We start from the raw sequence: 25297 nt of genomic DNA, 5'->3' as shown, positions 1-25297 counted from the left end.
AGCAGTGCGGCAAGCCGGAGCATCGCAGCAAACTGAAGCGCAAGCGTTATTGCTCGCCGGGCTGTGCGCGTCTGGCCAAAATGGGCGGCAGCAATAGCAGCAACGGCAGCGCCGTGGGCATGGTTGCACCTGATGCATTGGCACTGGCCGACAAGCTGGACGAATCGCTGGCCGAGGAAAAAATGCAAACGGACGCACTCAGCCCCGAGCCGGCCATGATTATAGCTGAGCTGCCGTCGGCCGTGCTGGCAGCGGCAACAGCCACGGCAACAGTTGCAGCTACAGTGACCGCATTGCCAGCAGCCATGCCCAGCAGTAGCAACAACAACAACAACAACAACAACAGCAGCAGCAATAGCAGCAATGTCAGCGCCGCTGTCGTCGCTGTGGAGCGTCCCTCGATCTGCAGCTGGAGCGTGGATGAGGTCAGCGAGTTTATACGCAAGCTGCCCGGCTGTCAAGATTATGTGGATGATTTTGTGCAGCAGGAGATCGATGGACAGGCGCTGCTGTTGCTCAAGGAGAATCATTTGGTGAACGCGATGGGCATGAAGCTGGGACCGGCGCTCAAAATTGTCGCCAAAGTTGAGTCCATGAAGGAGGTGAATGTGGCGCCGGCAGCTGTTAACGATGGTGCCAAGGAAACGGCCAATGCCGCGCAATAGTGCATAACCAGAACCAGGAATAGTTGCAGTAACCGACGCCGCAACAGCAGCACCAGCAGCTCCTCCTCCTCCTCCTCCTCCTCTGGCAGCTCTAGCGCGCCTCTGTCGCCCGCCTATTCCATAACCCCGCCGCTATACTCGCCCGTGCTGCGCAGCAAATAGGCGCCACAAAATGCTGGTCTAACCAGCTTCGAGTCGACTGGCGTTCATTGTGAATGTGATTCACAGTAGCTAATGTTAACCGCCCGCTACACACCTAGGAGCACCGCCTCCTGCCCCAACACACACACACACACACACACACACACGCACAGCACCCAATCCCTTGCTAGCCATTCCCCCTATACCCCAAACCCAAGCTCGCAGCTGTAGTTGTAGTCTGTACGTAATTTTAATGTAGCTTAAAATTTGTAAGGCCCAATTGTATGATAATGATTGAAAACTCCCAACTAATAATAGCCAGACCCTGAGCGCTCGCTTAACTCTCGAAACGCCTGCAATCCCCGCCCCAGCGCCCTCGCCCATCTAGTGTTAGATCTATATATACGTTATATAGAATATATGTAAGGTCTCCCAACAGTTGTACAATCTGAAGCATAAACTTTCTAAACGTTTACAGTGCTCGGCATATACATATAAAAATTCACTCATATTTAAATAATAATATTTAAACGAAACGGCCCTTCCCCGGGGCCCCCTTCCAAGGAAAAAGGACAGTTAAATACTAAATCAATAATAATAATAATTATACTATTACATACTAAGGCAAATTTTAGCGTCTAAGTCTTAACTGAATTGAACATAACGAAATACAATTAATTTTTGCATATAGTATTTTTTTTTTTTTTTGCAATTATCAACAGCAATATGCAAATGCACTATGCAAATTTTAAAGAAGAAGAAGAAAAACGAAAGAACTAGTTAATATCTAAATATAACTCTAATATACATAATTACATTAATAGATATACATTAACTATGATTATATCCAAAAAAGTTTTTTTTTTTCTATGCGTAATTTTTACATATTACACATATAAAATGCGAATTGGTTCTTGAGCCATGCTACTTTCCATCTTGCTAGAGAGAGTTAAACCGGTTGAAATCTGTCGAACCAACTACTGAAACTATTTATATATATGTATATGCTATATATAACTGATATATGTAGCTGATTACAACAACTACGACACACACACACACACACATACACAATCTTTTTGCTAACGAAATGATTCATGAAAATTATTGATTATATATATTATATAGTATAGCATATATAGATATTTTTTTTTTATAATGCTTAGTTTTAAGTGTCAAACATATATATATATATATTATGTATTTTTTTTTCGAAATTGATTTTTTTTTTATCGCTATGGCTGAACAAAATACAAAACTTCACTGTATAGTGTTTAATAAATGTGAATATGGAAATTTTGTTGCTGTATCTTTTTTGCTCTAGTGGTATGAAAGTGAAAAAAAACAAATAGATATACTTGATGGCAGGCGTGAGAAGCGCAGAGAAGGGCGGCCAGCTGGCAGTGTGATGTATACAGAACAAGTATTGGGAAAAAGAAGAAGCGATTCGCTGCAGGCAATGCTGAGAGAGAGAAGCTGCTAATGCTTTTATTGGATATCGGAGTGGACGTGAGAAGCGTGGAGAGAAGCACCAGGCAATGGTGTAATGAGGTTTTAAACGAGAACTGAAGAGAGAAGCATACAGCAAAAATAGTAAGCTATCAATAATGAGAGAGAGAGAGAGAGAGAGAGAGAGAGAGAGAGAAAGAGCGAGAGGGTGGGAGAGTGACAGACAGTGAAAGAACGAGTGTGACGGGGAGAGATGAAGGCGGTTAGAATAGAGAAGTTAGAAAAATTAGATGTAATAGTGAAAAAGAGAGTGTGAGAGTGAGATAGTGAGAGAGGGAGAGAGGGAGAGAGAGAGAAGTAAATTCTAGGCCACGCAATGCAATCGAAGACACGGTCATCTTCTTTGCTTCTGCTAAGAAACTCGCAGAACTTCGTAAATAAGTTCCCATGTTTAACTGGGCAGCGGGAAACAGCTGGAAGAAAATTCAATCTAAAAAATCATTCAACAGATTTGTCACATTTGCCTTTCGCACATGCGAAAAAGGTGTTGCCAACGTGCAAATAAAAGCCAGTGTTGTTTAAGCTATTGTGAAAATATTGTTTTATTTTTATGTTAAAATTCTCTGGTACTTTATATATTTTTGAAATATGCATACATGTTTTGAAATCCCCTTTGATACATAATGAGATTATAATTATAATAAATTCAATGAGGGTTTCTTTGAACTTTAATGACATTTTTAATCGATTTTTATATGGTCTTTTTGTTTCTATTCATTTTCATTTCGTATTTATATTTTTGGTTTCGTTGAAAGGAAGTTCAAGAACTTTAAAGAGTTTATCAAGTGCGGCTGTTGAAACAAAATACATTATATCGTTCAATTTTTCAAATATACTAATCTCATACAGAATAAGTAATAGTAGGTAATGCCCATGGCATTCTGCCCTAAGTGGGCTAACGTTTCATCCAGATGCACGGTATACTCTGGATATACGATTTATATGTATAAAAAACTTGTATCGAGGTTTCTAGTGGCAAAGCTTTTTCGACTGGCTCTGGATTATATACTTATATATTGTTTACCATTCTAGACCAGGGATCTATCTAAGAACTGAATCAGTTGAATATCGATTCGCATCATTTTACAAATGAGCGTGACAAGATTCGTTTTTTTTTTTGTTTTTTATTAATAAGTTTTTAAAGCCAATTTTGTGTTTTCTTAGTTAGAGTGTATAAATGGAAATAGGTATTTTTTTGGTATTTTATTTGTTGGTATTTAGTAGTATTTTTAAAGCGCTTTATCATTGGATAGTATTTATTAGTTTTTTGGATTCTATTTAAATTTGTCGATTTATCATCTTAAAAATACACATTATTTAGGTTTATGACTTCGTATTAATCGTTTTTTTTTTTAAATTATATTTTTTAATGCATAAATATACTATATATATTTGCATATTGGTCAGATATTGTGGCATTCGAATTGTACATTCAGTTAAGATCATTGTTTATTGTTTCTGCTTCATTTTGTACCCCTGCAGTAGATAGTTTGTTGGGGAACTGGGGAACCGGAACTTGGGAATTTAATACCAACTAGAAGGTTTCAAATTGAAGAAGTTGTATTATGTGAGAAAACAGGAAGAATCCTTTTTAAAAGATTTCAAATACTTTAAATACTAAATCAAAGGTGTTTTATATAAGGCACCAGAAGAAGCCTTTTCAAAATACTATAAATACCTTTTAAATACTAAATTTGTGGGTTTAATTTGAAGAAGTTGTATTATAGAGGCAAACAGCAAGATTTTAATCAAATATTTTTAAAGACATGAGATAGTAAAAAAGAAGCTATTATTTAAAGGAAGATAACATAAAATACTAAATACTAAACTAATTACTAAACTATAATTTAAAGAACTTTTATCATATAAGAAACCAGGCAGAAACAATTTCTAAAGATTTTATAGACATAAATGGCTAAAATTTGAATAAGTTCTATATCGGACTATATCTTAGATAGTTTTTTTTTCTTTCAGTTAATCTTAGCTGCGAATGCTTGGAGAACATTGAAATTTGAATATTGACTTTACTCGAGAAATATCTTATGTAGAACTTGTTCTGCTCAGATCCATATACCCTATATGAACTGCAGGGGCATTTTTTACGACATAGCCGTAAATGAGTTTTATTCTTAATTTGTTTTTAATTTTTTTTTTTAAATAACTTTTCCTGGCTATTCATAGACTAGAGAAAAGCTTGTTTACGTGTGAGCCTCTTTATACCATTTTTTGTTGTTCTTGTTGTCATTTGAATTATTAAATATTGCAATTAATATTGATTTGTTGCTTTTCATATCGTATATATATGTATATATATTATTTACAGTTGTGTGAGGCAAACAAAAAATTGTCACAGCCGTACTCCTTAGCATATCGTATATGTGTATACGCAATGCGCAAGGCATTGCCCATATTTGTGGTGTTCACTGTAGCTATCGATAATTTATTGAATCTTATCATTTTGTTAATAACACTTTTTGCTTTATGTTTGCAATTTTAATTAGTTAGTTAATTAGACGTTTGCTTTAGCTGGTCTGGTCCTGCAAGAAATGCCTAGAAATCAAATCAGGTTCAACTATTTTTATATCGAAAGAGACGCTTCAAATGCTTAAGTTCTACGATTCGGAGAAAATGAAAACGAAACTCAACCCTAGTTAAAGTTTTTTTTTTTTATATTTCTTTTATATTTAGAAGTTTTTTGCGGCTATTAAAATGGCTATTAAGGATTTGAGTTATAGTTTTTTTTTTTGTTATTGTTTATTCAAATACTTTTATTAAAGATTTCGATTAGTTGTTAAAGTTTGTTATTGGCTGGCAAATGAAATTCAAAATTCTTTAGTTTTGAGGTTAGGTTTTTTGTTTTTAAGGTTAGGTCCTCTTAAAGGTGTTATCTGTGTAGATTTGAGAGTTCTTTCGATGCTTGCTAAGCCAGTTGATATGGCCTTTGATTTGGAATCAAATGATGTGTGCGATTGTGTGTGTGTGTGTGTGTGTGTGTGTGTTTGGATCGTGTTTAACCTACAATAAAATTAGCACCAATGCAAAATATATACGATTTTGGGCATATATATTATAATTATGCAAGTGTATGTGTGTGTGTGTGTGTGTGTGTGTGTTTAATGATATGTGTAATTTACTACAGTTATTGAATTGCAAGTATAAGATCTTAAGATCTAAATAAAGAATGAAAAAAAGACGAGTTTGGAAAAATCAATTGTCACTAGGTGTTTGAACTGGGGGCGAGATTTGTTGGGCCGTATATATATATATGCATATATATATATATATATATATGTGTATTAAAAAGTGCGTGTACAGTGGCTGAATGCACATTTTAGTTCATACTATATCATTAATTGTCTATTATCGTACTTGATTCATTTAGCTAAACACTAATTAACAAGTTTTTGATCCGAATTATATAAAGCTAGGCAGCTATACGCGTATGTACAAGTTGAGTATAAACTCGTATATATATATATTAATATATATATATTTGTTTTTTTCCATTTTTAATATCTGCTATATTCTATATAGACTTAGGAGCTAGTTAAAGACTGTCTTTACGTTCGCTTCATGAGTGTGATTTGGTTTTTTTTTATTATTATTATTTTTTTGTTGTTGGTTTTTTTCAAGTATTTTTCTAGTATTTTGTGTGCCGACTGTACCAGATCTGAAGTCGGTTGGCTTGGACTGTATTAAATATATATATATATGCGCTTTATATGCTTGCTTTATTGTACCTACATAAGACTAGGGACATACATATATAAGTTGAGAACCTATGTTTTGTTCTGTATTACTCCAAATCATATCATTTATATAAATATATATATATATATGTATATATATATACATTTATACGTATATACATGTATCTTCTTTTTTATTTGAAATCTTTTGAATGCACCTATATAAATCTTGTTAGTTGCAGTTATTACATTGTAATAAGTATCCATTTGGGGTTTAGCTTTTTAGGGGGGGCTGGCTGGTCTCCGGGACAGAGTTAACAAAAACGAACCTTCCCACTATCTACTTAAGATCTGGGTGGCGAGTTGTAGGGTAGGGGATTGGGGAGGTCGGGCTGACTTATTGCTAAACGCCGTTACTCAAGCGATTTCTGCTCAAGTTATAAATTGAGAAAACTGTTGCCCAGAAAGCTGAACATTATGGTGGACACGGCCAAGGGTGCGACCTGCACTTGACAGGCGGTGCTGTTCCCGGCCAGAATCTCGGCGCGTTTACGCATACGTTCCTGAAAGTACAAAAATTATATTATCTATAAGAACTAATAGTTCTATAATTACATCTCTAGTGTATCAAGTATCTATATTTACAATATTTCTAATGGCAGCTTCAATATCTAGAGCATTCGAAGTACTATCCTATCCTATTCTATCTATTCTGAATCTCTGACATTTCTATAGCATCCGCAGTATCTACTTTGTTCATAGCTTTTATAGTATCTAAATGTTTTATTCTATATATAGAATTTGACCTTGCCAAAGTATATTGTCTTTTATATCTACAATATTTCAATTGTATCTAGTATCTGCAGCATGTTAGGTATTTGTCGACTAATATATTGCATCTACAGCCTCTGTTGTATCTATAGTATTTATAGTATCTATCTTTTGATATCTTTATTATAGTATGAATAATATCTATTGTATCTATTAAATACGTAACTAAAGTACCTATAAAATTCACAGTATCAAAAGCTTCTATTGTATCCATAACATTGGCATATAAAGTATCTACAGTATCAATATTATCTATAGTATCTATAGCATACGTATCTATATATTGTGTATCTATGAGATAAGTATCTAAAGAAATTACATTATCAACCCATACTATTGTACCTATTAAAAAAGTATCTAAAGTGTCTACAGTTTAAATATTATCTAACGAATCTATAACATACGTATCTATATATTGTGTATCTATAAGATGTACAGTATTGACTTACCTGATAAAGCTTGTCCTCGCCAGGCGGATCCAAACACTCGAATTCGCAGCATCGTTCGCCTACTCTGAAGTTTTTACAGAACTGAAAACGAAATTAAAGATAATTTGTGGATATGTTTTATTTACAGGATTTTCCAATATCTTACGTAGGGCGGATCACAGTAAATGGCCTTGCACCACAGCGGCTCGGAATGATAGCAAACGCATAGACTACAAACACCAGGTCCGGGCACATAGAGCATGCCATGGTTCACCTTGTTACCCTGAAAGTCCACGCAGTCCTCCTCCAGCGCAACTGTTGAGCCAGACAGACAGAGAGAGAAGAGAGATAGAGATAGAGATAGAAAGAGAGAGAGAGAGATAAGGAGAGATTAAGAGAGAGGGTAAGAGGAGCGCAAGAGAGAGTGAAAGAGAGAGTTGTCTTTAATTCATATGTGAGATTGATAATTCGTAGCCTTAAACGTAGGAGGTTGAAAAAGTTTAACGTTTTGAGAATTCCATTCCCAAATGTGGAATATGGGCGTAAACTTGAATGATAAGTTGGAAAATGTTTCACAAATGTTTCGAGAATTCCGACAGAAAATGTGGAATAAAACAAACTTAGCTTTAACGAGCTACACTATACTCATATGTCTTCAAGGGTGTTCAATCTTCGGCGTGCCGAAGATATCGTCAATTTCTTGTGTTTTTCTTGCAATTTGTTGAAACTGTTTTCAGTAGGCGTCGAAATACGCATCACTCAAAATATGAGGAAGCACAAAGCATCGAAAATTCTATTTAGTTTGTTCAAGTGCCTAAAACGGAGCACTTCCTTTTGAAATGAAATTGAGTAAAAAGTTGCCAAAAAAAAAAAAAAAAATTAAAGTAAAAACTAATTTAAATTACACTCTTTCGAACTAGCCAAATATTTATTTGTGTAAGCTTGCTTTTGAATATATTAAATAATATTTAAAAAAAAAAAAACAAGAAATAACTAAAAAATGAAATGCAAATTGTTCAAGACAAACTATATTTAACATAATTGGAACTGCATTTGCAGCTAACTTGCTGCAGATGTGCGGAGACGTGTCGTTGGGCAGCTATTCGGTCAGCAGCTTTCAACATTGTGGTCAAAGGTCGTGAAGGTTGGGCGGGACAGGCGAGCAGTAGTTGCGGCACAACGTTGCCGCTGACCTCGCCCGCATCATCAACAGCTGTTAAAGCGTGGCCAGGGGCCAGCTCCTGGCATCAGGCGATCGATGATCGCATCGCGGAACAGCAGCTGCAATCCCAGTGTGCGCACTCTGCAGATCCATCTGTGCACTGAGAGAAACGCATGCTTGCACCTCAAAATGCTGCAGTTGTTGCGACTTGTGCTCGGCCAGCTATGTGAGCCACTTTTTCACAGCTGTTCAGGGCATCATTTTCTATGTCCAGCTACCTTTAAGGTTCTTGTCGATACGCACGCTCCGGGAGCTCGTGAACAGGAACCTTCGCGATATATTGAATCCTCAGCTTCAAGATGCGACAGCGCTTTACACTATTTCGGCCAGTAAATGGCATCAGCAGGTATATTGTGAACATTCCTATATACATCTATATATATATATATCTATATATATATTTTAATCTGAACCGCTTCATTTAGCAATTGAGCAATGCTAGAGCCCAGTAACTTGCACGGGGTGCAAGCGCCTTGTTTATCTCCAAGTAAATGGCCACACGGTAAGTTTCTTTCAGCTAGATAAGTTAAGCTAGATTTCTATTAAATAAAGTAAAATCAGATAAATAGAGATCGCTTCGTCAAGCCGAATATAAAATATTATGCGATTGTTCCTATAGAGCCATATATAGTCCAAGTATATTGGAACTATAATAAGGCTCAAAATAACTTAAATATAAAAGACAACCGATGCATTCGACAGTATTTGAAAAAAGTAAAATATATTATGGAGAAAGAAGCATATGAAGCATATTTTTCCTATTTCTATAGCCATAATCCAGAATAAAGAAAGAGAAGCTTACTTTAGCCCAATGGACTTGTCTAAAAATAATTATCTGATATAAGCTATAATAAACCTAACTGGAATGAATATCAAAATTGTCCGATTATAATCTGTAATGAACTTATCTAATATCAATTTGTTGCAGAGACTACAAACGACTGCAGACTGTGCTGCTGTTACCAGTTGCTGACCCAAATGTGAAAAGCGCTGTTGCATCTTGAAGGGCTAAGAAAAAATGTGCAGATAGTTGAAGAATCCAGCCCAACTACCTGGATACCACAACAGGAGCACACCTCGACAAGCGGCCAAAACCCAACGGTTGGGAGGAACACATGACATTTGCCAAGCGCCACAATTTGGGCATTTTGATCGCTTGCCTCGTCGAGCACATGTGGCAATGAGTGCAGCATTTTGAGGGCCAACCATACGATTCTCTCAATGTTCAGATGGTTCTGCAGATTGCACACACTGGCGTCGCCGCTGCAGTTCGACGACGCTATGGCCGATCGGGCGATGCAGGAGGAGTCTGAAGGATTGAATGGTGCTGCTTTAACTGGATGGATTCAATCTGACGTGTAGGTGTGCGGAAACGGAAATGCTGTGCCTCGACTGCTGCTCGTCTGTCCAGACCGACACGTCCTATGACTGGAATGTTGCAGGCTGCTTACCGAACAGCTGCTCCACGACACTATCTACAGGTCTGGTACGACCTGACCAGTTCTCCAGTAGAGTGGCAAGACCCGATACAAAATACTGTTTAGTCTGTTTAAATTGCATTCCAATAAAATTCAATGCAGCATCAAATGCATTTGACTTTTTCGTTTTATTCTATATTCTCGACTTAACTTGCAGCGAGACTCTTAATCGCTGGCTTTCACTCGCTATTATTTTTATACCCTGAACCCATTAAAAATGGGTATAAGAGTATATTGTATTTGTGCAAAATCCAAATGTATAACAGGCAGAAGGAAGCATCTCCGAGGTCGGTGAGAAAATCTAAACTTTTTCGATGATTTTTTTTAATATCTCGGGTAATAGCTCCGCGCGGAGACGTTCCAAACGACATAACTCCACGCGGAGATATGACGTTCCAAAACGACATAACTCCGCGCGGAGATATGACGTTCCAAAACAACATATCACGGGTAATAGCTCCCCGCGGAGATATGACGTTCCAAAACGACATAATATCTCGGGTAATAGCTCCGCGTGGAGATATGACGTTCCAAAACGACATAACTCCCCGCGGAGATATGACGTTCCAAAACGACATAACTCCCCGCGGAGATATAACGTTCCAAAACGACATATCTCCGCGCGGAGATATGACGTTCCAAAACGACATAATATCCCGGGTAATAGCTCCGCGCGGAGATATGACGTTCCAAAACGACATAACTCCCCGCGGAGATATGACGTTCCAAAACGACATAACTCCCCGCGGAGATATGACGTTCTAAAACGACATAATATCTCGGGTAATAGCTCCCCGCGGAGATATAACGTTCCAAAACGACATAGCTCCGCGCGGAGATATGACGTTCCTAAACGACATAATATCTCGGGTAATAGCTCCGCGTGGAGATATGACGTTCCAAAACGACATAACTCCCCGCGGAGATATAACCTTCCAAATCACCACGTTTTTTTGCGAAAATCGAAACTTTTTCGATGATTTTTTTTTAATATCTCGGGTATATAAAGTCTGATTTTAAAATGTTCTACCTTTTTGAATGCGTACGGATCCCAACCATCAATTGGCATTCAAACAAGTTCATCATCGATGGGTTGAAAAATGTTGTTGACAAAAAACCGATTCGTTCGTAAAGTCAACCATTTTGATGATTTTTCGGAATATTTTCGTCAAATAATGTCCGATTTTGCAATTTCATACCATTTTTGACTCGTGAGGATCAGTTCTATCGATTGGTATCAAAAAAAGGAAATCCAAAATCTTGACCCAAATCGATTTTTTTTCAAAATCGAGGTCAGTGCGAAAATCGAAACTTTTTCGATTATTATACTTTAAACCCTTTAAAAATGGGTATAAGGGTATATTGCATTTGTGCAAAATCCAAATGTATGTAACAGGCAGAAGGAAGCATCTCCGACCCCATAAAGTATATTTATACTGGATCATCATTAATAGTCGAGTCTTTCTAGCCATTTCCGTCTGTCTGTCCGTCCGTCCGTATGTATGAACGCAAGGATCTCAGAACATATGAGAGCTATAGACTTGAAATTTTAGATGAAGTTGCTCCTAGTGCCTGCGCAGATCGAGTTTGTTTCCGATAATCGGTAGACTTACTCGCTATTGACATTTACGCTATATTGACTTAGTCGCTGTAGACTTACTCGTTGGCTTAAATCGCAATTTATTTAATTTATTTTGTACTTGCAATTTGAATTTACTCGCTTTTGATCTTGACTCGCACAAAGTTTTTTCGCGTTGATCATAACTCGCTATCGACTTCTACTCGCACTTGAGTTTACTCGCTTTGACCCTTGACTCGCTCCTTCTATTCGCGCTTGAGTTCTACTCGCCCTCAATAAAATAAATAAATAAAATTTTTGTTTACAATTAAACACGAAATATTTGTAAATATTTATGATGGTTCGATTTGGTTCAAGGATGCGCAATAGATCAAAATGATGTTTAGCTGCGTTCGATCGAGTTTCGCGCAAATTAGTTCCGTTGGGCTCTGTGTTCTACTGCAGTAGCAGCATCAGCAGACATGTTGCATGCTTGTCGCAGGTTCGTTGCAATGAGCTTTTTGCCAAGGAGCTTTTAGCATAGAACTTGGTGCATGTTTGAGCCGCGATTGCAATACGAATGGGTCTCGACCTTTGGGTCTCGCCCTTCGCCGTTTGACCGTTGCCACTTACCACTTTCACCGTCAGGTGCATAGCTAAGTGCGGTTACAGTTACAGTTACAGTTACAGTAGCAGTAGCAGTCGAAGTCGCTGCACACTTAAAACGCGGTTCGAAGTTGTAAGCAACTTCCGGACGACTGAACGGACTTTGCCAACCACCGATGCGTCAGGCGTCGACGGCAGCAGCGACAGCGACGGCGACGGCGACGTAGACGGCGACAGCGACAGCGATGGCGGCAAAAGTGCCGCAAACTTTTTGCTATTCAACATTTTGTATGCTTGTTCGCTTTCTCTCTCTCCCTGCTGGCCAGCGGGTTTTGGCAAACGAACAAAGGGCTATTGGGAAGGAGGGGGCGGGGAAGGGGTGGTGGGGTGGGGTGCGACATTTGGTCGGCTGCTGCATTTCGATGCAGTTGTTTGTGCGTTTGTTTTGTCTGTGCTTTTGTTTGGTTAGCCTGCCTACATTTGTGTGCTAGCGCTGCCGACGCTGCTGCCGACGCTGCTGCCGACGCTGCTGCCGACGCTGCTGCCGACGCTGCTGCCGACGCTGCTGCCGACGCTGCTGCCGACGCTGCTGTCAACGTCTTGAGTGTGTGTTGGGTGGCCCTTATGAGATCGCTGAATAATTAAAAGCGAGCGCCCGACTTTTGCGCCAGCTGTCGGCCAAGCAATTTAGCTGCTCTGGGTCAAAGTTGGGCCAATGCGTCGTATACGTCACGCGCCTTTACATTCAATTCCCCTCTCAGCCAGCAGCTCCCTCGCACAGACACTCTGCACAGCCTCTGCAGCAGTCTGTTTGTCTGTCTCTGTTTGCATTTCATAAATGTTTTTCGCTCTCTCTCTCTCTCTCTCTGTCTGTGCTTCTATGGTGACATTCCACAATTATGCTTATTACTTTTTAATGTCCGTTGGCTTGCGTGAGCCGTCGCCTGGCTGCCTTCCACAGCCACCTGACCCCCTTGTCACTCTGCCCCGCTGACTTGCACCCTGACTCGGACGCGGACTCGGACTCGGACTGGGATCCGCTATCTCCGGCGTTGGGCAATTGGGCAGGTGGGCAGATGCCGTTTATGTGCAACCATGTGGCTCACTTATAAATAGCTTTTGTTATGACATTTAGCTGGTGACCTCCTCGAGGCTTAAACACCACCTGCAGCACCCCCCAGCACGACCCCAGCGCCGCCCTCGCGTAGGGGCGCAGCGTAAATCCTATTAAATGTAAAGTCCAGTGTTCTATTTTCATAGAAAATCAATTTCGCTGCTCATCTCATTTGACATGGACAATAAAAATGGATGATTACAAATTTGTAGCAAAATTTTATCAATTTTTACCATTTTTATACCCTGAACCCATTAAAAATGGGTATATATATATATAAGGGTATATTGTATTTGTGCAAAATCCAAATGTATGTAACAGGCAGACGGAAGCATCTCCAACCCCATAAAGTATATATAATTTTGATCAGCATCAGTAGCCGGGTCGATCTAGCCATGTCCGTCTGTCTGTCCGTTGGTCCGTCCGTCCGTCCGTATGTATGAACGCAAGGATCTCAGAACATATGAGAGCTATAGACTTGAAATTTTAGATGTAGGTGCTACTAGTTTATATAATATATATATGCATTTGATGTGGGAAGAAGAGGGTTCAGGGTATCCGCTAGTCGGGAGCTCCCGACTAGAACCTCTTACTTGTTGTTTTTAAAGCTTTGCGAGCTTTTAAGGCCCATAAAAATAGCGCTCATTAAAAGGCGACTTTATGTTCTTTCAGCTTAACTTAAATTAACAACTTAAGAGCTAGAATCTCTGCTGTACTATATATGCCATAGACAGTTCAAGTTTGAGGCTTAAGAGCATTTACTTAAAAGCAAAATTAAAGAAAAAACAAAAAACTTTTATCGAATAACTAATCAATAAATATTTAATAGTATAGTTAAGTCAAGTTGGCTTAAAGCTAAAAGCACTTTCATCGTATTCTCCCTTTAAGGCTTTTAATTGGCTGTCATTGGACACGGCCAATTAGTTGGGCACAGGAATTTGTTTCTCAATGCATTTCAATGCCATTTCAATAACAATAGCGCAACGATTGTTGGCTAAATTGAAATTGTAATTAACTGCTTGGCATCGCATGAGCTGCGTTTGTTTAAAGTCAATCAATCAATACAGTTTAAGTTGGATATGCAAATTGAAGTTGCACTCAAATCAAATCAATTTGATATATGTTTCGTTATTTATGCTAACTTGCATGCAAATTGTGCACATTATTTATGAAATACAAACCGATAAAAGGCTTAAAGTCAATTGATTATTTATTCAGATATTGTAGACGGATGATTGCGGTTTCATGGCCCAGAAACTTGGCCTCAATAGGCTATATTTAAATTTTTGCTTGTATTCCCTTAAAATTGTTATTCAATTTCAATTTTCATTTCAACTAAGTTACTTTAATAGAATCTTCAATTGTTATTTCTTTGTATTCAAATATTTGATTTTTTTTTTCATTTTTTTTTCTATACGTTTTCGATTTAGTTTCAATATTAGTTCGATAGTCTTTTCAATTAAAATGCGGTTGCAAAGTCTTTCAACCGCTGATTCTATTTCATTTTCAGCTAGCTTTAGGTTCTTTCAGTTTCAACATAAATTAGATTTTCTTTTTCTTTCCGTTTCCCTCTTCAATTTCAATTTTAGTGCAGCTAAATATAAATTTCAATTTTCAACTTCAACCTGGTTTCAATATCTACTTAAATTTGATTTCTTTCTGCATTCAATTTCAATATTACTTTGCTGCTCTTTCCATTTCAATTTCAACCCTGTTGATGTTATTTCAATTTCAACTTTCATTTGATTTCCTTCTTTCTCATTTTTGGCTAAATTTCAAATTAAGTTCAGCTGCTCTTTCAATATTAAGTTTCAATTAGAACTTAAACCTTCAACTGTTTCAATTTCAACTGTAATTTGGTATGGCTTTTCGTTTCTTTTTGTGGTTCCATATCGTTTGCAACTCTGGCATTTTAATTTCAATTGCTGTTTCGATTTGAACTTCAACTTCAATTCGCTTGCCGCTGTTCCAATGTCAGCCTCAATTTCAACAGTAATTTGCGCAATGGCCCATTAAACTGGTCGCCAGCAAACTTATGTATTCCGAAACAGTTCATAAATGATTAGAATTGTGGTTAGCACATACAACAATACAAAGCACAGCACAGCACAGCACAGCACAACACAACAGAACATACACGCAATGGCAAAGGCAAGTGCAAAAAGTTGGGCGTTGGGCGGCATGGGCGGCATGGGTCAGGGGGCGTGTCAGGCAGTGTCACGGCGACGACGTTGAATGAGTGCAGCCATCAACTTTTCAACTTGTGCCTTTCGCCGAGGACCACAGCGTGTGTGTGTGCTGGTAATCATCGGTCGTCACTAATGAGATTTTGTGGGTGTGCGGGAAAATAGCTTGGGCCAAGCCGAAGGAAACCTTCTTGTTGTTGTAGTTGTTGCCGGTGGTGAATTGTTAACGGAAGCAAAGATTATAAAACCATTTTGAATACTATGTGCAATGCAATTAGTGGAACGCGAAACGTGCCCCCCTGTCGCATGCAATGCAAATTTTGTACGCTTTACATCCTTGCTGTCAACGTGTCGTATGCGCGTTGAGGCATGCAAGTTGAGCTGTCGTCAAACTGGCCGCAACTACCAATAATATTGCGTGAGAAAAGTCAAGCCCAAATATGCCAAAGCGACAACAAGGGGCGTTCGTTATATTTACATTTGTACTACATTATAAGCTACTTTCTATGTGCCCCGTAACGCTAGAACTCGTTAGCGACACTCACTTGGATCTATTGATGGCAACTCGCTGTTGCTGGTTCGGGCTAGTCGCTATTTCTTCTCGCTGAGTCTACTCACAATGAATACTTGCTGCTTCGTCCTCTCGCTAAGACGAGTCGCTTTAGCTACTCGCTATAAATACTCGCTATTGCTAATAGCTATGGCTACCCTCTACGTTTACTTGTTTTAGCTTCTCGATATGGCTGCTCGTTATGGCTACTCGTTATGTAATCATAACGAATATGGTTACGCGCTTCGGTCTCTCGCTATGTGTACTCTCTAAGGCTACTCGCTGTAGCTACTCGCTATGGTAATTCGTTTTCGCTTCTTGTTATGGCTATTCGCTATGAATACTCGTTATGGCTATCTTCTTTTGCCTCTTGCTAGGACCACATGCATTGGCTACTCATTTTGGATTCTCGATTGGACTATTTGCAATAGATAATTGAACGAACTCGCCAACTCATTGATTGCCAACGAACAAATAACTGTAAACGGAACGCTCTCTTCAACACCAAGCACTTGAATTATGCATGCGTTTGTGCACAGGCTGTGAAAAGGTTTTGATTGCCCGTCCATCAACGCAATTATCGTTGTCAATTGCTATTTGGAATTGTCGTAAGGGTGTTTGTGTTGGTGTGTCTGTCATTTGCCCCTTTGACAGTTTGGCTGTGTAATTTGCTGTTGGGTAAGCCCAACTATCGATCCAAATTGACTCGACGACCCATCGTCTCTTCGTCGTCCGCCCTCGAATGCTTGATGTGCGGCTATTGTGTCGCCTTTGGGGCTAGCAGAGCATAGCTTTATGTAGGCTGTAGTTAAATGTTGGCCAAAATCCAACTAATTAGTAAGTCATAAGCGGACGTAAGTGTCTAAATGGTTAAGCATAAGCCTGCGACAGCGGCGAGAACTGCTTTGGGCCCTGACATCCTCGGCTAATGATTCTATCGCCCAATAACTCAATAGCTGAGCAATAAAACTTGGCATTGTGCAACTGAAGTTGTGACAGTGAAGAATTCTGAAGAGCTGCAAAAGAATTTGAGCCGCCTCGTGGGAGCGACGACAACACGTTATGCCATACCACAAAATAGTTTGCCAATAAACTTTGCCATGTGCGTCAACAACAACAGGAGGCACATAAAAGCTGTTGATTTTCAAACGAGTCGGCAGCTATATACCCTTTTCATGTTGGCATTAGAATTGTGGGAACCAATCGACTATATGCTTAATTCAAAATTGCACATATACAATATACCCTTATACCCATTTTTAATGAGTTCAGGGTATAATCATCGAAACAGTTTCGATTATCGCACCGACCTCTATTTTGAAAAAAAAAGCGTGCCATTTTGTCGATTTGGGTCAAAATTTTGGATTTTCTTTTTTTGATTCCAATCGATAGAACTGATCCTTACGAGTCAAAAATGGTATGAAATTGCAAAATCGGACATTATTTGATGGGCATATTCCAAAAAATCATCAAAAAGGTTGACTTTATGAACGAATCGGTTTTTTGTCAACAACATTTTTCAACCCATCGATGATGAATTTGTTTGAATGCCAATTGATGGTAGGGATCCTTACGCATCCAAAAAGGTATAACATTTTAAAATCAGACATTATTTACCCGAGATATTAAAAAAAATCATCGAAAAAGTTTCGATTTTCGCAAAAAAAACGTGGTGATTTGGAAGGTCATATCTCCGCGGGGAGTTATGTCGTTTTGAAACGTCATATCTCCGCGGGGAGCTATTACCCGAGATATTATGTCGTTTTGGAACGTCATATCTCCGCGGGGAGCTATTACCCGAGATATTATGTCGTTTTGGAACGTCATATCTCCGCGGGGAGTTATGTCGTTTTGGAACGTCATATCTCCACGCGGAGCTATTACCGGAGATATTATGTCGTTTTGGAACGTCATATCTCCGCGGGAGTTATGTCGTTTTGGAATGTCATATCTCCGCGGGAGTTATGTCGTTTTGGAACGTCATATCTCCACGCGGAGCTATTACCCGAGATATTATGTCGTTTTGGAACGTCATATCTCCGCGGGAGTTATGTCGTTTTGGAATGTCATATCTCCGCGGGAGTTATGTCGTTTTGGAACGTCATATCTCCGCGGGGAGCTATGTCGTTTCGGAACGTCATATCTCCACGCGGAGCTATTACCCGAGATATTATGTCGTTTTGGAACGTCATATCTCCACGCGGAGCTATTACCCGAGATATTATGTCGTTTTGGAACGTCATATCTCCGCGGGGAGCTATTACCCGAGATATTATGTCGTTTTGGAACGTCATATCTCCGCGGGGAGTTATGTCGTTTTGGAACGTCATATCTCCGCGGGGAGTTATGTCGTTTTGGAACGTCATATCTCCGCGCGGAGCTATTACCGGAGATATTATGTCGTTTTGGAACGTCATATCTCCGCGCGGAGCTATGTCGTTTTGGAACGTCATATCTCCGCGGGGAGTTATGTCGTTTTGGAACGTCATATCTCCACGCGGAGCTATTACCCGAGATATTATGTCGTTTTGGAACGTCATATCTCCGCGCGGAGCTATTACCCGAGATATTATGTCGTTTTGGAACGTCATATCTCCGCGCGGAGTTATGTCGTTTTGGAACGTCATATCTCCGCGCGGAGCTATTACCCGAGATATTATGTCCTTTTGGAACGTCATATCTCCACGCGGAGCTATTACCCGAGATATTATGTCGTTTTGGAACGTCATATCTCCGCGCGGAGCTATTACCCGAGATATTATGTCGTTTTGGAACGTCATATCTCCGCGCGGAGTAATGTCGTTTTGGAACGTCATATCTCCGCGCGGAGCTATTACCCGAGATATTATGTCGTTTCGGAACGTCATATCTCCGCGCGGAGTTATGTCGTTTTGGAACGTCATATCTCCGCGCGGAGCTATTACCCGAGATATTAAACAAAAAATCATCGAAAAAGTTTAGATTTTCGCATCGTGATGATTTGGTGATCGCGGAGTTATGTCGTTTTGGAACGTCATATCTCCGCGCGGAGTTATAACCCGAGATATTAAAAAAAAAATCATCGAAAAAGTTTCGATTTTCGCACCGATGTTTTATCATTACAGTTTATCATTACAGTTAAATAATTAGTTTTTATAGTGGAAAATGAGTGGAATTACAACTGAACTAAGTTTTTCGTTTCTCAATTTCCCAAAACTTTTTCATTTGTATCTGGCCTAAAGCTTATGAATATCACAGCATGAAACGATTGAGATGTATCTAAATCTGAAATATGAGAAAAGTGAAGTGGAGAAAGTAGTCTGTCTAGACTAGAATATCTGATGCTTGAGAGCTTTCTATGAAAATGCACTGCATGTTCCCTCTAAAAAGTAGGGTATAAATAAGGTATTTTATTATTTCATTCCATTGGGTTTCTGTACTCTAGAAGTTGTTATCTATGCGCATTCGATTCGCTAATAAAAAGTTTCTTACTGGTTTTTTTTGGTTTTTATACCGACCAGCTTGCAACTTTAATGTCGTTCGCTGCTGTTGCACAAGTGTTTGGATTTAAGTGCGGCACCTTGTGCCACGCCTCCAGCTGTCGACGTCAGGTGCTTTGGGCGGCGACATGGCAACTGGCGCAACCGCGCAAACGGGCACCAGAAAAAAATAAAAAAAAAACCCCAACGAGCCAACGAGTCGACTTTGCATGTGCAATGTCAAGGCTAGAGTCTATAGTGTTTTTTTCTTTTTTCCGGGGCCTAAGCACATTTTCCCTGAACCCCAACCGCTTCGCATTCTAATACCGTTTTCATATTTTTCGATCAATTGTTTTCGTCGTTGTTGACTATTCGGCCTGTGCCCCTTGGAGCGAACTATCAAGGCTGAGTCCTTAATCTCAGCTGACAATCGATGCGATAACGATAAAAGCCCCTTGGCCATATAAATACTTGGCCATTGAATTTATCGGCTTTGCTAAGTAGCAGTTGCCTTCATTGAAGAGGCAATTTGTTGGCAAGCAAATATTTATGGCCTATTCTTTATGCCCTGCACTCATTGAAGATGGCTGAAAGGGCCATAATAGTTTCGTGGACAGCATGCCCGGCTTTGCAAGGTATATATATATATATATATATATTCTCGATCAGCAAGAACTGCACATCCGTTTGAGCTGTGCGAGCTCGGAAACTACAAAAGATACTTGCATTCTGCTTATATATGGATACTGGGAACAATTATCGGTAATTATCGATATGTTGTTCCATTTATGCAATATCGATTAATATTATTCAACTTTAAGTCTTAGATTGACTGAGGGTCACAGGGTATTTTGCAGTCGAGCAGACTCGCTTGCTTTTGGCTTGGTGCAATGAAACGATTAAACCTCTTTCGATATATCGATAGCTACACTTAAAGGCGAAGCATGCTGATCAGCAAGGTGAGCATAATATATCGATTGCCTTACTATGGATTGTGGGCGGGGCCGTGGCATGCTAATCACGTGCCAAGCGGCCAAGCGTGTTAATAATTACCTGTGTAACAGCAGAGGCAGCTAAGCAGACACAGGACGAACAGCAGCCAGGATATGCCGCAGGCCGGCAGCGAGGCGTACAACGAGGCGCGGCTCATTCGCATTGTTGTTGCTGTTGTTGTTGTTGTTGTGCAGCGTCGACGCCAGCTCGTGCTGCGCTCATTGATTGTTGTTATTGCTGGCGTTGCTGTTGTTGTTTTGATTGTTGCTGTTGCTGGCGGGCGCCACGTTGTTGCTGTTGGCCGCCCAGTGGAGCCCTTTGTCATTGTCAGGCGTTAATTTTGAACTTGGCGTGTGCCGCTGCTGCTGCTGCTGCTGCTGCTGATGGTGCCGCTTCTGCAGCGCCTCCTTCTCAGCGGGCTGATCCAACTCGTCCTTGCTGCTGTTATTGTTGTTGTTGTTGTTGTTGTTGTTTCGTCAGACTGTGCGGGTAGCTGCAGAAAGTTAAACATAGTTAAGTTGATTGGCATAGAGACAGGCTCAGCCGTCGTTTGTTTACACTGCACGAAAAAATCAGGGCACTCGCCAACAATCAAGGGAAAAAAAACATTTAAAAAAAAATTGGGGCAAAAGCAAAAATATTCATTTGCAGCCAGAGCCTCTCATGTGTATGCCCAACTAGTTGTAGCTGCTTTTCGATTTATACATCCAGTTCAGCTTTTGCTCAGAATTAACTGCAATTACTTTTTCGCTGAGTGTAATAAGCGGCTCACAGTGACTGCACTAAGTATCTCAAAGATGCTTAAATGGAGTGCATGCCAACGAAATATGTTTGCTTCAAATGGCAGACAGCATGGCGTATACGTAATATGCCAGCTGAACTGAAGCTTAGCAATGCAATTGAGTTTATTCATGAGCATGAAGCATGCTTGATATATTCAAAGTACGTGGTTGTTAGTTAGTTATATCATAAAAGATTTTAACTATGCTGTGAGTGAGTGTATTCATGAGTCTGATTGAAATGTTTATCAGTTTTAGTTGCTAGATAATTTCTTTTTCAAACGTGAACCACTCGCTGCTGGAATTTGAGTGCATTCATGAGTCCGCATGAAGCTTTCAATTTTTATTCACCAATATATGCTGAATAGGAATTATATATATATACACTCAAATAGCCAATTCATTCAGGGACACTCGCTCGTCAATTTTCGACTGTCAATATGCATATATGCAGGAGCGTGAATAATATTTGGCATCCTGAAATATTTATAGACTCTCATTGTTAGTCAGCTTTTTGATGAATAATTGGCTACATATTCAAATTGGGCTCGGAGCACACTCGCTATTGAGTGCAATGTCTGCAGTTAACTTCCTCAGTCTGTCAGCTAGTTGATGAATACGAATCAGAGCACAATGAATATAGTATTTAATGCGTATGCATTCATGCAGGCATTCGTTGGCACACTCGTTATTTCGCTTGCGTCAAATCTCTTGTTATAAGGTAAACATTTTCTTTGGTAATATTACAGCGTACAAATTTCAAAGGATTCAATTGAATACGATTGTTTATTTACTCGCTGGAATGGCACTCGCTACTTGTTTACTCGTTACTTTCTGCATTTTGCTGCAGTGTGTTGACAGTTGACAGAAGACTATGGCCGATTCTCACACTCTTTGGCTTTCGCTCTCGCCTTAGGCCTCTTTGACTGTGTGTGTGTGTGTGTGTGTGTGTGTCACATGCATTTTGCAGCGCGTGCCAATGTGGCCCAAAGGCGAATCAGCTGTTCCGTGTGCTGCTGCTGCTGCTGCTGTTGGCAGCGCCTTTGGCAGCGGCGTCCGCGTCAGCATCGGCCTCGCATGTTTACAACATTTTTGCAGCGCCCCAAAGGGGTGCCTGCGGCAGAGGCGGGTTGTATTGTGGATGGGGAATGGGTATGGGTGCGAAATGCGGGTGCGGCCGCGGGCCAAGCATTTCGGCATTTCGCTTGTCCCATGCAGTCGGCAGTTGGGGCAGCTGCCAAGAAATTGTTTGCGCTGTCTTCTTTTTGGCTCTTGCGGTTGCTTTCTAGGCATGCGAGACACACACACATACACACACACAGACATGCACACTGTTACACGTACACATACATAGAAAGCGCTTTTTGGTGTCTTTAATTTCAATCTTATAAATTATTCGCATAGCTCGACTGCGACGAGCTTCACAGCGCGCTTTATGGATTTTCTTTGGCTCTGGCCGAACACACACACACCACACACACACACACACACACATACACTCGGCACGCGCATTGATTTTCTCTTATTTGCCGTTTTTTATTTGTTGTTGTTGTTTTCTTGGCCTGTTTTAGGACATTTCAAGGCCTCTCTTCTACTTACATCTCACGTAAATGTTTATTTTTTTCACTTTGACACCAAATTTCGCACGCGAGCACTAAAAATACTTAAAGCAACAAAAGCAACAGCAATATAATAACAGCATGAACTAACAGCGACAACAACAACAACAATACAAAAACAAAAAAAAACGCCGAAAAATATATATAGATGTTTACACACACACACACACACACACACACAGACGCACACACACACAGACGCACACACAGACGCGCAGAGACGCACACATGAAAACAAAACAAAAAGCACACAACACAAATTTCGCTTCCACCTTCCACACACGCGCCCCACAACGCACGTTGCCGACAAAATGGCGAGTGGAACGGAATGAAGCGAATGGAGCGAGAATCTGAGCAGCAACAATAGCAGCAGCAATTGGCGTAAAATGACAACAACAACAACAACAACAACAACAACAAATACAACAACAGTGGCAGCAGCAAGAACAAGCCTTGGCGCCTCACACTGCAGCGCGTTCTTTTTAACGACTTTTGTTGCTTTTGTTTGGCGTATTGCTTTCGATTTTATTGTTGCTGCCGCTACTGCTACTGCTGCTGCTACTGCTACTGCTACTGCTGCTGCTACTACGAAATGTAAACTTAGCGTCCACAACGAACCGAGCTGAGTGCCGAGTCGAGCGTCGCCAGCAACTGCAGCGTCGCGTTTGCAAATGTCAACTGAAATGGCGTTTGCGGCTGCGATGCCAATGCCAACTTGTGCGTTGCAACTGTCGAACATGTTCGCCTGCGACATGTTGCAATGGCGCATATATATATTCTATTTTAGAAGCTTTATGTCAAGTTTGGGGACTCTAGCTTTTATTATTTACCAAAATTGCCCTAAAAAGCAGGAAGCGATATTGATTTTTATCGATTGCTTGAAAACGGAGTAAGTTATCGATTATCGGAAACAAACTCGATCTGCGCAGGCACTAGGAGCACCTACATCCTACCTAGATCGACTCGGCTATTGATGCTGATCAAGAATATATGTATATACTTTAGGGGGTCGGAGATGCTTCCTTCTGCCTGTTACATACATTTGGATTTTCCACAAATACAATATACCCTTATAGCCATTTTTAAAGGGTTCAGGGTATAATCATCGAAAAAGTTTCGATTTTCGCACCGACCTCTATTTTGAAAAAAAAAAGCGTGCCATTTTGTCGATTTGGGTCAAAATTTTGGATTTTCTTTTTTTGATGCCAATCGATAGAAACGATCCTTACGAGTCAAAACTGGTAGGAAATTGCAAAATCGGACATTATTTGACCGAAATATTCCAAAAAATCATCAAAAAGGTTGAATTTACGAACGAATCGGTTTTTTGCCAACAACATTTTTCAACCCATCGATGATGAATTTGTTTGACTGCCAATTGATGGTAGGGATCCTTACGCATCCAAAAGGTATAACATTTTAAAATCAGACATTATTTACCCGAGATATTAAAAAAAATCATCGAAAAAGTTTCGATTTTCGCAAAAAAAACGTGGTGATTTGGAAGGTCATATCTCCGCGGGGAGTTATGTCGTTTTGAAACGTCATATCTCCGCGCGGAGCTATTACCCGAGATATTATGTCGTTTTGGAACGTCATATCTCCGAGTGGAGTTATGTCGTTTTGGAACGTCATATCTCCGCGCGAGTTATGTCGTTCTGGAACGTCATATCTCCGCGCGGAGTTATGTCGTTTTGGAACGTCATATCTCCGCGCGGAGCTATTACCCGAGATATTATCTCGTTTTGGAACGTCATATCTCCGCGTGGAGTTATGTCGTTTTGGAACGACATAATATCTCGGGTAATAGCTCCGCTTGGAGATATGACGTTCCAAAACGACATAAAACCTCAGGTAATAGCTCCGCGTGGAGATATGACGTTCCAAAACGACATAACTCCGCGCGGAGATATGACGTTCCAAAACGACATAACTCCACGCGGAGATATGACGTTCCAAAACGATATAACTCCACTCGGAGATATGACGTTCCAAAACGACATAATATCTCGGGTAATAGCTCCGCGTGGAGATATGACGTTCCAAAACGACATAATATCTCGGGTAATAGCTCCGCGCGGAGATATGACGTTCCAGAACGACATAATATCTCAGGTAATAGCTCCGCGTGGAGATATGACGTTCCAAAACGACATAACTCCACGCGGAGATATGACGTTCCAAAACGACATAATATCTCGGGTAATAGCTCCGCGCGGAGATATGGCGTTCCAAAACGACATAATATCTCGGGTAATAGCTCCGCGCGGAGATATGACGTTCCAAAACGACATAACTCCACGCGGAGATATGACGTTCCAAAACGACATAATATCTCGGGTAATAGCTCCGCGCGGAGATATGACGTTCCAAAACGACATAACTCCGCGCGGAGATATGACGTTCCAAAACGACATAACTCCGCGCGGAGATATTACGTTCCAAAACGACATAATATCTCGGGTAATAGC

At 40.2% G+C, this 25297-nt stretch overlaps 2 protein-coding genes across 8 annotated transcripts in view; one reads left to right on the top strand and one right to left on the bottom strand.

The window, feature by feature from the left end:
• Positions 1 to 10072, top strand: part of ph-p (polyhomeotic proximal) — a 21325-nt gene extending 11253 nt beyond the window's left edge. For 3 of the 6 annotated variants that reach the window (XM_032440652.2, XM_032440651.2, XM_032440653.2), the window contains exons 5-6: positions 1 to 2399; positions 9414 to 10072. The exon at positions 1 to 2399 is cut by the window's left edge and continues 192 nt beyond it. In XM_032440652.2, coding sequence (XP_032296543.1) covers positions 1 to 665 — 665 coding nt within the window. In that variant the 3' untranslated portion in view covers positions 666 to 2399; positions 9414 to 10072. Of the gene's footprint in view, positions 2400 to 8061; positions 8200 to 8322; positions 8832 to 8910; positions 8988 to 9046; positions 9066 to 9413 lie in introns of those variants that run through there. The other 3 variants (XR_011416402.1, XR_001449905.3, XR_004305276.2) reach the window with 3 other exon arrangements.
• On the bottom strand, positions 3659 to 23519 carry LOC6633284 (uncharacterized). 2 transcript variants are annotated; one of them, XM_002057107.4, is made up of 5 exons: positions 23445 to 23519; positions 20489 to 20921; positions 7430 to 7578; positions 7285 to 7365; positions 3659 to 6567 (listed from the first exon to the last, which is right to left on the bottom strand). In XM_002057107.4, exons 2-5 carry the CDS (start codon positions 20751 to 20753, stop codon positions 6442 to 6444), a joined length of 621 nt encoding a protein of 206 aa, XP_002057143.2. In that variant the 5' UTR covers positions 20754 to 20921; positions 23445 to 23519; the 3' UTR covers positions 3659 to 6441. The 2 variants fall into 2 exon arrangements, with proteins under 2 accessions (XP_002057143.2, XP_032296590.1); XM_032440699.2 differs by lacking the exon at positions 23445 to 23519 and adding an exon at positions 22807 to 22870.
• Between the last annotated feature and the right edge of the window lie 1778 nt (positions 23520 to 25297).

Source organism: Drosophila virilis, chromosome X (assembly GCF_030788295.1).
Source record: "Drosophila virilis strain 15010-1051.87 chromosome X, Dvir_AGI_RSII-ME, whole genome shotgun sequence".
Taxonomy (NCBI): Eukaryota; Metazoa; Arthropoda; class Insecta; order Diptera; family Drosophilidae; genus Drosophila; species Drosophila virilis.
Note: the sequence above shows the minus strand (reverse complement) of the source record. Positions and strands in the feature narration are given on the sequence as shown.